A 16,198-nucleotide genomic window follows, 5' to 3' on the forward strand; every position below is an offset into this window, starting at 1 on the left:
GCACAAAAAATGCCATTACACACCATAACAAGGTCCACAACCTTGAACCTTCCCAAGATTTACCTAAAAAAGACCTGTTAACACGTAACACCCGACCAACAAATCAAAAGATGGTGCGCTGAATTCAAACATACATACGTTACTGGAACTAGAGATCCAAAAGGTCTGGAACTGTGGATGTGAAGGCTGAATAACAGAAGAGCTGCACAAGGTTTATGCTTGATAATAATGGCACTGAAATTGCACATTTTATGGTGGCAGTAACATTAAATGTTTTCTGTAATGTTCTATTCTAAAATGGATAAAATATAATTTGCATTAAGAGGATCATTAAATATTTGTATAAAACATGGCAAGCCAACATGATTATTTAGTGCAAGTAAAACTGTTTAAAGCTATTTTATTCCTTAAAATAAAGTGGAAATAAAAAATATATATATTAATTTTTAAATGAAAAACTTATGCTAAACAAAAATTCGAAATATTGCCTTGCATGGCAACAACTTGAAACTGGAAATAAAAATAAAAATAAAATAAGTCAAATAACAATAACAATAAAACTGAACTAAAACTTAAAATAAAAAAATAAATTAAGCCTAAATAGTAATATTAAAAAAATGATAAAAAAAATAAAAATGTCAAGCACAAACAAAATTGCAAGATGTTAAACTAAAGTAAAAACTTAAAAGGAAAAATATAAAAATAAAAGCTAATTCAAAATATGAATAAATACTAGTATAATATTCAAATAACTCCAGCCCATCAAGGGAGATCACACTCCTTAATTCAATTTGTTTCTTTATTAATATATTGTCACTGGTAAGGGTGCTCAAATTTTTTTTTATACAATGTATGTATGTATAATTATATGTATAATGTAATTGTATAATTACTGATTTTTTATTTTTTTTATTTGAATTAATTAATTTATTTTATTTTCTTTTTTAATGTAAAACCGTCCAATTTTCTGTGATAAAGTGTTTGTGTGTGTGTGTGTGTTTTTGTGACAAATGAGGACATAAATTTGTATAATGACACAGGTATGACATAGGTATTACAAGGGGAAGGTGACTTATGAAGACATTACCCCATGCCCCCACTTTTCAAAACGCTTATAAATCATACAGAGTGAGTTGTTTTGGGGGAAAGTAGAAATGCACAGTTTCCTGTGAGGGCTAAGTTTAGGTGTAGGGCAATAGCACATACAGTTTGTACAGTATAAAAACCATTATGCCTATGGGATGTCTCCACTTTTCACAATAACAAATGATGTGTGTGTGTGTGTGTGTGCTGACTTTTGTTATGCTCTTATTTACAGCTATCTATTTATACATTTATAATAAACTATAAATATAATTAAATAAATAAATAATTCACATTTATTTGTATAGCACTTATACACATAGTTTCAAAGCAGCTTTACAGAAAATGAATGTTTCTATATTACAAATAAGAGTTCTGTTAACAGGTGTAACGGTGTCAAAGTAATGTTCCTATGGCAGAAATGTTCTAAAATTAGGCTATACAAATCATGCAGTTAAGTAATGTCATGTATTCAGTAACAATGAAACATATAAACAGAAACAATGAACAAATTAAAGCAATGGTTACATGATGTGATCATTACAATGCAAGTAAAATTGAGCAGTTTTGTATGTTTATTCAGAGTTAGCTTCATCTGAAGTCCTCTCAAGGGTTGGCGTCATCTCTTCACAAGTGTTGGGTCATCTGAGGTCTTCATGAGAGGCTGGATATAGTCAGCAGGAGCAATCTATAGATTACACCAACAAACTGTGATGGAATCATACTTGGGAACTGGTACTTTTTCACAAAGAACAGGGAGAGACTAGCCAAACCCAGTGAAGAGACTCATTGTGAAGGTGATGTCTCATTACAGGGAGTCTTCAGGTGGTTCTTTTTCTGAAAGCAAGATAGAGAAGGAGAAAAAGGTTAAGTGATGCTCCATCACATTTCAGTCCTGTGGCATCACTGCTCCTTCAACACAGTACTTCTATAGTTGCTAAGACGTTAAGTATAAAATACAGTAGGCTAATAATGTACAGGTTTACTGTGATTACTTCTATAACATAGTAGTGGTATATAATACATTTTTGGAAATTTAGTCTAGCGTAATTGAAATGAAAACTGCTCACCTATTTTAAACTGTTCATTCTCACTCAGGTCCATCAGCGTCCTTTGCAATAAATCCAAGTCTATTAAATATCTCCCCACCAGCAAAAATCACGTTTAAAAGCCTTAACGATGTATGAAACTGTATGTAACGTTAGAGAATGAATATCATCCCGTAAATCTACTATTTAAGTGAGGAATAATCTAATAATGATCCGTTTTAATGCACACGGCAATTTGATTAGTTGTGCTGATAATATACAATTTGTTTCTATAAATGTCTTACCTTTTAAAAGTTGGTCACAGCGGTCTCTTCTGCTGCATCTCAATGGCGCTGATAGTATTAGTGCGAACTTCCAGGAACTATCGAGCTGCTCCATGATCCGCCATTGCTGTAAAAAAACAGTCCATTGGAGTCAACAGAGTTGTCGCAACTCTCTCCCTTTATGGCTCTGTGGGTGGCCACACTAATTTGTTGTACACTGTAAAATGCTGCTGTGAATATAAGAATAGCGATAATGTGAAGGATGTTTACTCCCACATGACAGAAACCAGGAGAGTTCTGTCAGCTCCCAACAAAGACAAAGTGAGCCAATTTAAACATCCCAGCATAAACATGCATCTATTCTCTCTGAGAAAGAACATGTCGTTAGTCTGAAGTCTCGGTTACGTCTACTTTGATTTCTTTTGTTCCACACTCAACTCATTAATAGCCGCTGCTGTAATATAATGTATGTGCCAAAGAGAATCAATTATGCATGCTATCTGAGCTATATTAAAACACTACTATGTCAGCAATATTTTTTATCACATATGAATGTGTAAGTAAAAGATAAATTGAAAGTTTTTTTTTTATTCTCCTCCAAATAAACATTTAAAGAGACATCAGTTACAGTGATGCAATGGTAAAGTGCACATTTCCAAACAATCATCTTGACATCCATGTAAGCAATTCAATATTTTTTCAACAGGTATTGTGCAAAAAAAAGGGACAAAATCAGGCACATTGCAGATCATTTCTTTTTTGATATCCATATTCAATTTTATAAGTACTTAAATGGTTAATTTCTACATATTCAACCAAACATAAACTCCATCCAAGCTCTTCCACCTACACATATGTAAACGATAAACTGAACTATGAGATATTAATGGTGGACATACTGCATTTTTAACAGGAATTCCACTAAATACACATCCCTTTTCTGACCATTATTAACTTTTATGATAAAACGATATTTTCTGAGATGTGTTGAATTCAGCAAAGGGGTTTGTGGAGGCTGCAAAACTGCATGCAACGAAAGCCATGGAGGCACAGAAAAATATTGTTTATGCACTATACACCTGCTTTCTTTGCATAGCTGACAACAATCAAAACATAAAATCATAAAATAAAAAGAGAACTGATGCATATTCTGCTGTCAGCCTTGTATACGGTAGATATAAAAAGACTTTGGAACAAAATTATGATTTAAAATTGAGTTCAACATATTCTGGCATGGTCTGTTTTACTGCAAAGCTATTTGTTTGTTCTTTGTTAAGTTGCTAGACTGAATTACAGTGTCCTCAAAACTATCTGGACACTTGTGTCCATCTTAAAAATGTATGAATGTCATTGCATACTCACAAAATATAAAATCAAGTGGAATTTATTTTAGAAATGTTTAGGAATATAGCACAAACACACTTTTGAAACAAGCCGTTTCATAGAAGGTTTTTTTTATGATAAATTAAATATAGTTAGGAATATTTGTAAAAAAAAAAGGTTTAGCGAAAAAATCTAGAAACATTTGTTAGGAGATGCTACATGGTTTGAGATTTATTAATGCAATGATATTCAGACATTTTTAAGGACCTTTTGGGACCACAGTAAGATTCTCTTATGCTCACCAAGGCTGCATTTATTTGATCAAAAATACAGTAAAAACATTTAAAGTAACTGTTTTTGGTTTTATATGCATTTGAAAATGTAATTTATTCCTGTGATGCAAAGCTGAATTTTCATCATCCTTTACTCCAGTCTTCAGTGTCACATGATCCTTCTGAAATCATTTTAATAGGCTGATTTGATGCTCAAGAAAAAAAATATAATATATATATTTTTAATTAATAAATTATTTTTAATAAATAATTTTAAAATAATTATATTTTTTAAACATTTTTAAATAAAATAATTTAAAAATAAATAAATAAATAATTTATTAAAAATGATTTAATAAATATAAATTATTTAATAAAAAGTCAGTTCAAAAGAACAGCATTTAATAAAACAGAAACCTTTTGTAGCATTATAAATGTTATTACTGTCATTTTTGACCAATTTAATGCATCCTTGCTGAATAAAAAATATAAATTTCTCTAAAAATATTGTACTGAACTTTTAAGCAGACTTCAGCTGAAACTATGTCTGCCTACAGCTGTCAAATTAACTACTCACAGATCATTCTCATGTGACTGTTCCTTCAGCTTCTACAGCAGGGTGAAATCATAAAGGAAGCCATCCAAAATATTTCTTCACAACTCAAATATACTGTTGTGTCAAATGTCAGGTGGAATGTTGTATTCCCAGGGTAGGTTAAATAAATACTCCTACACCTCAGGTATCAGTCTTGGGCGTCTGATGACCAAAATGTCATTGATACTGATTCTGATATTCCCCATTTTCATAATGATTTGATCCGTGATCTTCATCTGCTTGCATGGTCACCCCTCTCTTCTTCTTCCAGCCTTGCTTGCGGCCTGCAGAGGTTTCTGTGGTTCCATAGGTCTTCTGCTTGGTGGCCAGGGAACTGTCGCTGTTGGGCTCGGTCTCATCAGCCAGCTCATCTTCCCCGATGATGCCGCATTTCTCGTCACTGGTGTTCTCAGGATCGGCCCAGTCCTGCTTCTCACCAGAGGCAAAGATGGCATAGAAGATCACGCCAGTGTAATGCACCATGGAAGCAATCACAAAGACATGCTGCCACTCCAGACGAGTCTGTTGAGAACATAGAAATGTCATGAGGATATGCAATATATTTGTGCAAAACAAAAATGCACATTCACTTTGCTTATTTGTCATTCAAGGGTTAATTTAAAGTGAAGTGTCTTGTTCCAAAGCAAAAGAAGTGAGGGGGAACTTGTTAGCTTTATAGTTTATGAATCACCATTTCTGGGATTTTAACCTACAACCTTCTGGTTACTTTCCTTTTTTTATATAACGACTTCACTAAACTGTCCATAATTGAACATAGCTGTTACCTTAAAGAGATATTTCTCCCTTATCTTACCCATAAAAAAATGATTTTGTTGATCTATTTTTTCATACATTATTGATTAAAAAATCATTTCATTTTTGGTTATCAGTGAAACATTTTAAAAATGTATCACTATAGATCAGTGTTTCTCATCTTTTTTTGACTCAAAGATACCTCATTGTTCAAAACAATATTCGAAGGCTCCATGATATAGATAGACCAATTAATTTAGAAATTTCAGAATTTTCAAGGTCTTCAATTAAAAAGAGTTAAAAAGTCAAAAACAGTTATTGAGTAGGGAAAACAAATAAATTGTATTGTATTATGAAATAAGTTTAGTTTGCATCTTTTATAGTTCAATCATTTCAATATATATATATATATATTGTATTATAATACTGTATATAATGATATGTAATGCATAATAATTTATTAATTTGAATACTTTTATACTTTTATACTTTTTAGCCATCTTGTGGCCCCCTTAGAAGTGTGCTGAGGCCCCCTAGTTGAGCACCAATGCTATATATATTCATGTCATATGTTTGAATATCCAGGAATATTTACACACTTGAAAACTCCCCTTATCTAATATAAGGAATAAAATGACTTCATCATGAAAGAAGGAAGCGTGTGATTGTATCTCTTAGGTTAAAAAATTCCTTGTGCATATAGTATTATGTTTTTCTATGCACAAGCATAAGCTAATGAAGTTAAATACCTTGTGTTTGGTAAGTGCTCCAACAATGAGGGGGCACACCATTCCAGACAGGGTACCTACTCCATTAGAGATGCCCATAAGAATACTGGCATAGCGAGGAGCTATGTCCAGATGGTTTACATTGAATCCTGCGTCAAAGAATAGAAATACATTTCACATATTTAGATCTACTTCTGTGTATTTTTAGAAACTAATACTCCAGCTTCTATCATGATGCACTTTCTACTTTGTTCTTTTATTACAACTGAGCAACCCGCATTATTGAAACTGGAGATGTGGCATAAGCATAAATAAATTTAAAAGGTTAGAATCAAACAAAGCCAAATGACAGAGGATTATGTTGACTGGCACTCTGATGACTGACACCTGTCTTATGCATCACCTGATATCGCAAATCCACTGAAGCCCACCGCCAGGATGAGGAATGAAATGGCCACTGCACGTGTGTGTGAGAACCCAACCACCAGGAGCAACGTAGCCTCCATGCCAAAACCTGTGTGGATGATGGCAGAAGTTAGTCATCAGTGGTCTTGCACACGATACAGCGTTTCAAAAAATTCCTAGACCTTTTCCATTCCAGTGCTTTGCATATTGCATTTTTTTTTCAAAAATGTGTGAATGGCCCCATAATGTCTTTATAGTTATCATTATTAATGGAAACGAGTCTTTAAACACAAGAACTCAACCAATGAGTGTGGGACTTTGCCTACCTCCACAGTTCATAATTTTGCGCACATTTGTAGTAGAGAGGATTTTCCGACTCCTCAGGAAGTCAGCCAGCTGGCCTCCTATCGGCACAATGATCGTCATCACCATGTGTGGTACCGCTGACAGAATGCCCACCTGAAACAGCCCGACATCATGTAGTTAGCCTATTCTAGAGGATTCTGTAACTTTAAATCACATAACAGCCCACCTTGCTGATGGGGAACCCAAAGACCTCTTCAAAGTAAGCTGGCTGACTAATGAGCAGGAGGTAAAAGGTCCAGCTACGGCAGAAGTTTGCCACAATGATGGCGTAGACAGGCATAGATGTGAAGAATTCACGCCAAGGAGTTTTAAACTTCTGAAAAGTGAAAATGCAGTTTTTACAAAGTAATTAAAGGGATAGTTCACCCAAAAATGAAAATTCTGTCATTAATTACTCATGTCGTTCCAAACCTGTTAGACCTTTGTTCGTCTTCGGAAATGACAAATTAAGATATTTTTGATGCATTCCGAGAGCTCTCTGACCCTCCCATAGACAGCAAGGGTCCTTACACGATCAAGGCTCAGAAACGTAGCAAGGAGATCATTAAAATAATCCATGTGACATCAGTGGTTCAACCGTAATTTTACGAAGCTATGAGAATACTTTTTGGGCGCAAAGAAAACAAAAAATAACAATCTCCATGCTACGTTTCTGAGCCTTGATCGTGTAAGGATCCTTGCTGTCTATGGAGCTCTCGAAATGCATCAAAAGTATCTTAATTTGTGTTCCGAAGATGAACGAACGTCTTATGGGTTTGGAACGACATGAGGGTGAGTAATTAATGAGAGAATTTTCATTTTTGGGTGAACTATCCCTTTAAGGATATTACATTGCCATCTTAACATTAAATTGAATATATATATAACATTTTACAGTTTATTATACCAAATGCATGAAAGAAGACTTTGGACTACCTCAGTAGCACTCATTAAATTGGCTCCTTCCCCGATGGAGGTCTCGATGTATGTCCTTTCTTCCTCACTGATGGTGGGATGGATTGCTGGACTGTTATAAGCCAGCAACAGCCAGAAAATATACCATATTATGCCAAACACACCTGGATATGAGAACAGAACCACACATCACTTTAACACTGCATCTTTGAAATGTAACATTACAAATGAACACATTACAATGGACATCAAGGGTTCACTAAATGCAGTATATTTAGTGACTGATAGATTTACTACTTTTTGCCATCTAGTCACGATAACTCACTCTGTATTTATATCATGTTACTGTTACTCTTAAAAGTAAAGGTTCTTTATTGGCATCTACAGTATGGTACCATAAATAATCTCCATCAAACCTTTTCACTGGACACAATTTTCTTTATTAAAGGTTCTTTACATGATTAAAATGTAAAAAACAAAAATTCAAGAAAAATCAAGAAAAAAAGAAATTTTGGGGATTCCTAAATGGTTTTTGAAAGGGATTTGTTGCAAACTCCCCTTTTTTAACCTTTATTCAATTCAGTTTCATTCTATTTAGTTGAATTAAGCTTGATTTGATTCAGTTCAGTTCAAAGTGATTCAATGGGATTTCAATATGAATTAGTGCTGGGGAACAATTAATCGTGATTAATTGCACCCCCTCCCATTTTGTTTTTGTACATAATATATGTGCATGTACTGTGTATAGTTATTATGTATATATAAATACGCACACATGCATGTATATATTTAAGAAAAAATATGTTATGCTTATATATTAAATATATTTATATATAATATAAATTATACGAATATAAATGTTTACATGTAAATGCATGCAAATATGTTCAAAATATATACTGTATGTGTGTGTCTTTATATATACATAATAAATGTGTACAGTGCACATATATAAACAAAAACGTTTATTTTGGGTGCAGTTAATCGCGTAATGATTGCCCAGCACTAATATGAATGTAAATTATTTAGCCTGATTAAAGTCTGGCAAATGTGTCATAAAGTGCAAATCAGTTAATAAATGTCATCACTCAGATTTTCATTTTCAGTGTCATTTTTTAACAAAACATTGCAGAGGCTTACCCTAAACTCACCATATATATAGAAGACAGAGGGCCAACCTACATACTGCACTAATATTCCAGCCAGTGGCATGGCTATCACAGCTCCTGCATAAGATCCTGTCAACCAGGATCACACACACACACACACACACACACACACAAAGGTGTAATTAAGACAGTTAAATTAAGAGAGAGGGCATTAATCAGCCTGCAATATTCCCTTCACATGACAGTTCAATAATTTGAAGCCATTGTGGGGGTTGCCTCATAACTGCCAGAGGAAAACTGGCATGACTGGTTTGGTTCAGCTTTGAGAGAGCAGAATTAGTTTTGTTCATTTTAATGTAGTAACTTTTACATTTACCTTCAGATTCTCATATATTTGGGGAACTTTTTTAAAGGAATGGTTCATCCAAAAATGAAACTTCTGTCATTATTTACTCAAGTTCAATAAATGCCGATTCAAGTCCTTCATCAAACTCACGGAGTAACAGTGTAGTCTGCTCAGTTACATGTGCAACAACTCCAGACCTCCAGGCTGGCAGCTGCAGGAAATGGGATTTTAATGAAAAGGTGTCTGTTAATGTATACTTTATTACTGGATGGACTTGTAAACCTTCCTGTTTGGCGTAGGAAAGGATTCTCAAGTGAGCTTTTGAACATAGAAGAGGGTGCTGCTTCATTTGTGCAGAAGAAGAAAGCCTCTTTCACATAGAAAGTATGTGTGCAGACCATCTTCAATTTAGTGGTCATGTCAAGAGCTGTTTGAAGCACAGGTTGTCATGGCACCTGTTTATTGTGGAAGACGGCTGTTTTAATGCATTTGAGGCATAATAAGCATATAGACCCACAGTCGACTGGTCAACTGGACTGTGAGCATGATTTTTGAGCATCTTTGTCTGCTTGAGTGTTTACTTCTACTGCAGCCGCAGGTACAGACACATTTGTATAACAGACAGGGCTGCATTAAGACTGCACTGGGCCCCTGGGCTATGAGTTACTGCAGGGCCCCCCTTCACAATAATTATATATAGGTGCCATGAACATCAGAACAGTAAAACAGAGGAAACATTTTGACGTTTTCAGTCATATTTTCTGCACGTTACGTCCACCACCAGACGGTATCATGTCTTTATGAGTGAGTCATTGAATCATTCTTTCAAATGATTCGTTAAAACATCGATTCATTCAATAACTAAACAAGTGAACAAGATGAATTCGGAACCGCGCTCTTACTATTCTTGCTATAGAAATACATAGTAAAATTATGAGGACTAGTATGCGGTTGCAAATTCATCAAGCGATTCATTGAGTGTCTCCTGACACTGTCAATAAAATATTCTCTCACAAACCTACTCACCACAGAACGAGGTAGTAGCCAGACGACTTCTTTCCAGTGGAGGAGCCCATTTGCTCCACATCCCATGGCAGGCAGGATATGTGACACCCTGTGAACATTATACACGGTTAGTGTTCTTTCTTTCTTTCTTTAATCAAAATGGGTTATTCTACTGACCAATTAATACTTTTTTTGACCAATTAATACTTGGAGTAGTTCACCCATATAATGACGTCATGAATAATCATGACTTAAATTTCAGTCTGTCGTAAAAAAATAAATAAAATTGTCAGTTGTCACTCAAAAGCTATTAAAGCTTTAAACGATAGCCTAGTATATACTTCACGACTACTTTTATATTGCCTTTAGTAGTATTTGGAGGTTTAATATCAGCATTCACTAGGAAACATTCTCTTCTCTTTTTGTGTTCCAGAAATGAAGAAGTCATATGTGTTTGGAATTACATGAGGGTGAGTAAATATTGACATAATTGCCATTTTTGAATGGATTACTGCTTTAAATACACTGATCAATAGCATACCTTTTAAAATGAATATGTGATATGTAAGGTTATGTCACATGTAAATTAATAATAAAAAGTAAATATTTTATGATGTGTTTGAAGATGAGGTCACTGGGGGCCACTCACCTCCACCAGTCCTTGTAAGATTCGCACAAACATGACACAGCCATAGTGGACCCTGGCAGCTGATGGAATAAACATGTTTAGCACTGACGTCAAGAATATGGCTGCTCCAAACACCCTGAGAATAATTCAGAGACATTTAGTAATGTTAGTTAATGCAGGTGTCATCAAAGACTGTAGAATACCAGAGACGTTGGTATCTTGGATTCAGTCATAATTAAGCCATATAAAAAAAAAATGTGGCCTTAATCATTTAGATTTATATAAATAAGGTTTTGTGGAAAAGCACACAGTGAGGATAAGTAATTCCGTAATGTTATCTGAATAACTGAATTCAATAACTCTATCATCAGTCCTGAAATTCTGAAAGCCATTAATCATAAAATATTTATTTCTTCTTGACATTATATAAAGTGATGAGTTAGTGACACCTAGAGAGTAATTTTGTAACTTGAAAATACTGTAATGAGGATTTCATATAATAATAGAATTAGAATTAGAAATGCACTGAATTTAGTTTGAAGCGTGAGTGCAACCATCATTTTCAATTAATATTAGAGTAATAATTTAATATTTTTAGTTTTAGTCAGGATCTTTATGTATTCCATTAAGACATGATCGAAGGAAAACATTTTTAATTCTCTCTATACTATATAGTTATAAAATAAAATATATATTTATATTTTTAAAAAGGCAACATTTATCAATTTTATTTAGTTTTACTTGATGTACTAAAATGACTAAAACTAAAACCAAAATAAAAATAATAAAATTATGCAGGCTATAAAAAATTACTAAAACTAAAAAAAACTAATAATAAAATATTAATAAAATCTATAATAGTATATTAAAAATACTAAAATAACTATTCTAGTGGTACAGCTTTTATTTAGCATCTACGGGGGCCTGGGTTCAATCCCTGATCTATCATGTATATGCAGATTTGATATCCAACTTGATTGTACTGATCAAATTATGACATTTTTACCTTCAATATTTTTGCAAACTAATTAACAAAGACCTTTTTTCCCATTCAAAATTCACTTTGCTAAAAAATAAACATCAGTTTGAATAAGCATGATGCTAGCTAGTGCATCTACATCACTGGATCACACAGAAGAGATTCATTTTAGTTCATTCAGTTGTCCTTTATCTCCATTTAATCCATCCATCTGCTTCTTTTTTTTTTCCAAAACAGTGTGTAAGTGACACTTGTAATATTCCAGTGGCTGGTGTTTCAGCGAGAGATCTACTGCTGGATCTTTCATTATTAACTCTGTCAGCCACGTGTCCTCTTTTCCTGTGAGGCTTTTATTACAAGACCGCTATCGCACCTCTAATCAACACATAGTACAAATTTAACCCTCGCAGCCCTGACCACTGCAGTCGTGTGGTCCCTTGGGTCTTCAAACACCTTTCAACACTGAATGTAATATGTGAGTTGTATTTTGGAGCAAACGTCTGCCTTCCAAACGTGGCGTGGAGGCCCGTGCGTCAAGACCAGGCTCACCTGTTAGCTGCTAGCTTATTGGAGATGAAACCTCCAGGGATTTGAGTGACAATGTAGCCCCAGAAAAAAGAGCCGTGTATCAATCCCACTGTCTCTGGATCCCAATTAAACTGAGCTGGCTGAAGGAGACAAGCATTAGAGGAGACCACGTTAGCTTTATCTATTTAATAAAATAAAAAAAGAATAGTAATAAATAATACAACAAACTTTTGTATGCATATTTCTGTGTATGATATAAAAATGAGTTATCATAAGGCATTCATTGTAAAATGACCTCTGAATATGTGTGTGTGTGTGTGTGAGTCATGTCTTCCTCCTAAAATTTCTTATGACAGGAAATTACAGGAAATTGTGGCAGCCAACTACCTAAAAAGTCACTAATGAGAATTCAAGCCAGAAAAAAAGATAATCGTTCCTTTGAACTTGATAGCTGAAAAAGTCAAACGGCCTATCTAGACTTTTACTTTTTCAAGCCAAGGACCCCCGAATATGATTGCTAGGGACCCACTCTTAAAAAAAGATGTATAATTTCATGTATATATAAAGACCCATTTACTATTTGAGAAAAATATTAAGCATGATAACATTAAGCAAATATAGTTAAAATATGTGTAAAATATTTACTTATATTAAGTTGACAGTTTGTACATGACAGTTTGTGTGTATGTGTGTGTGCATGGTTAGAAAATAGATACACTATACGTTTTTTTTTGTTACTGATAAAAGTAGAGTTGTCAATAGAACAATTTAATAAAACTGAAGATAAGAAATACGATCATGTTAAATTTGGTAAGTGTGATTAAATTATATTTACTTCTTTATTTAACTTTAATAGTCTTAAATTGATAATTCACTCAAAAATTAACATTTTATCATCACTTACTCATCCTTATGTTATTCCATTATTTCCATGGTATTTTTTTGTTCCATACTATGGAAGTCAGTGGCTACCAGCAACAGTTTGGTTACCAACATTCTTCAAAATATCTTTTTTTTTTGTGTTCAACAGAAGAAAGAAATTAATACTTGTATAACATGAGGGTGAGTAAACGATGACAAGATTTTCATTTATGGGTGAACTATCCCTTTACCTTTGATAGTTTAAAAATCCTCTTTTTCTAACTTAATTATATTTAGGTATTTTCAGTTTATATTTTCCTAGTTTCACCTGCATGACGGCAGTCCCGTTGATGTAGACAGTGTTGTTGTTAACCATTTCTACAATGGCTACACCGAGGTTGCAGCGGATGCCAAATGAGATGCAAAAGCCAAGTCCGCTGAGGACGGCAATGATGTAACGTTTGGGGAGGCCAAAGCAGCCACAATCCAAAAGGGGTGGGCTGCGTTCAGGGGCTGCAACTGGCCGACCATCTTCTGTCAGCTCAATGTTGTCCTCTTCAGCCGCATTAGAGCCATCAATCTTCCTATACATAGGATAAAAATAGGTTTAGAAATAGTCATGGCTTGCAGTAGACAAAAAGTAAATTAAATTATATCACTCCATAACTGATGTATAAACCAAAACTAGATTTTTTGGTTTGCAAATGTAGCTTTACCTGATCTTGATTCAACTCAGTGCTGTTTGAAAGTGATATACCCATATTTATGAGTGATGTACTGATGGACTGGGAGTTGGAGGGGGAGTGTGGCGTTGAAAAGGTCACATTGCGTTTGGTGCTCCCTCCATCTCGCCTGCACGCACCTGTTCCATTACTGAACCTGCATCTTTCCTCTCATCCTCCACCTCACAGGAATTACTTTCATCTGTCTATTTTGAAATGCACACCTGAGTTCTTCTACACACAGAGGAAGGAGCTCACTAAAAGCTGGACACTGGAGGATTGTGAATGGAGGATCGAGAAGCATCATTTCAAGAGTCTGTTCCTGATGTTTGTGAAGCATTGTTACTGCGCATAAACCACTTTAAGGTGAAGTACTGATCTGGTGCACTCTTGAAATGGATCACACACTATTTGTTTCTATTGTGACCAATACATACACTTATTCAGATCAGAAAAACATTGTTTCCATACGTTTTTTTTGTTTTTCTGCATCTTTGGTTTTAACTTAATTCAAAGTTCTCGAGATAATTCTTATCATTTTGATTTTAGTAACAGCATGAGTGGAGACTGTATAGATTTTTAAAATTGACATAAGATTAAAAAACTAAATAAATAAAGTCAAATATAATCAGTGACATAGATGTGGAGAGAATTAGCCAGAAAAAGACAGTATCACCTGTAACATCGTAAAGCCATGTGCAAGGATTACCATCAACCAACATTAACAGCTTTTACATTATAATCATCCAGCCAAGGCAATATATTGTTCACTTTTTACCACAAGAAATGTAAAAATAAGAAAAAATTATCTGAGCATAACATTGCATTCTCTCAAATGAAGTCTGTGGCAAACAGTCAAAACACTTACTGTATTTTCTGTCATGAACACTTTCGGTACATTTTCAAAAGCAGGTACTAGATATTGTTGTCATTGCTATTGCAATTAATTGTATTAATATAAAGTATTTTAAATAAGATTTGTTGCTTTTGGAAATGGTATTGCTCTTGAGCATCCATTATAATGCTCTACTTTGTCCTATTACATTATGGTGCATATTATGCATGCTTAGATTACATATAAATCTAAATGAAATTTTGCATGAAATTCTGCAAAATTAAGCAATTTCTAAAGTAGAGATGAAAATAAATAAAACACTCATGCATGACTTGAGTGTGCACCCATATATTAATTTTCCCCCTCTATATTGTGTAGTTCTAGTTCTACAAGCTTTAAGAGATTCCCTGGCTATATTACACAGACACAGGAAATTATGTACATTATCTCACATATAAAGCTGTCTAATGTACAAGAAATATGTGACGTGTATTTCACACTAATGTGAAATCTTCAGGTTTTCAATCTCTTCAATAGATATTAAATATATATGAAAACACCTAGAATTACTGGCCAAGATACAAAATTAATATGTTATGTTTTTGCATAATAATGTAGTGATATTTCTAGATGCCCTGACAAGCAAAGATATCCTGTGGCAACATTTTGATATGAATATTTATAAGAATGTACGTAAGAATTTTATATTTATTACTTACTTTCTTTCAGAAACAATTTGCAATGTAGAAATACTCTGAATACAGTTTTTCAAACATTAAACTTTTTTTTTATTAAAATTATATTACCAACATCCCTCATCGCAAATCTTTGCAAACATAATATAGTTCTATAATTATATTATATTCTAGAGTCCTGTATAGTTAGACTATGTACTTTATATATACTGTAGTGTATACTTTGCCATTTTTTCAATTATATTTTTATATGAAATATGATTGATTTATCTCAGAAATCAGCTGTTCAATAAATTTTGAGTTGATTTCTTAATTCTAAATCCCTTCCCATAATTGAATTTAATTCAATACCAAAAGCATGATGCATTATATATAAGCAAGCAGTCTTCTCATATCTTCCTCTCAGCGCTTAGACTCCAATTCAGCTGCCTTCACACTTACTTCTGCAGGTTCCCCAGAGAGTCGCCCACACTGTTCTTCAACTCCTCCTTCCCTGGTTTGAGCTTCTCCTTTAGACCCGCAAACCCCCCCAGTGGCATTTCTCCTTCCCTTGCTCTTCTGTCCCTCAAACACTTGTCTTCTCACACTTCTGCTCTTGCAGAACAAAAGAGCAGAATATCCACTAGGCGCTGGTACGCGTCCTCTCCTGTGCTGGACTGAGATGGTTTAGGTGTGCTGGAGGGGAGGAGGAGAGATACTGAGCCAGAGAAGGAACAGAGAGAAAGAAGAGGAGGGACTTTGGTTTGGACGGTCTGGGTA

The 16,198-nt window shown here is 34.2% G+C and overlaps 1 protein-coding gene across 1 annotated transcript; it reads right to left on the reverse strand.

Annotated features, from left to right (window-relative positions):
- Positions 1-4,762: 4,762 nt before the first annotated feature.
- LOC306888128 (vesicular glutamate transporter 3) lies at positions 4,763-15,978 on the reverse strand (the record flags this gene model as incomplete). The annotated part of the gene is made up of 12 exons (XM_079446280.1): positions 4,763-5,107; positions 6,088-6,215; positions 6,470-6,580; positions 6,798-6,930; positions 7,004-7,153; positions 7,753-7,895; positions 8,883-8,969; positions 10,213-10,300; positions 10,841-10,955; positions 12,348-12,466; positions 13,516-13,771; positions 15,881-15,978. 12 exons carry the CDS (start codon positions 15,976-15,978, stop codon positions 4,763-4,765), a joined length of 1,773 nt encoding a protein of 590 aa, XP_079302406.1.
- Positions 15,979-16,198: the final 220 nt, after the last annotated feature.

Source organism: Barbus barbus, assembly GCF_936440315.1.
Source record: "Barbus barbus genome assembly, chromosome: 22".
NCBI lineage: Eukaryota > Metazoa > Chordata > Actinopteri > Cypriniformes > Cyprinidae > Barbus > Barbus barbus.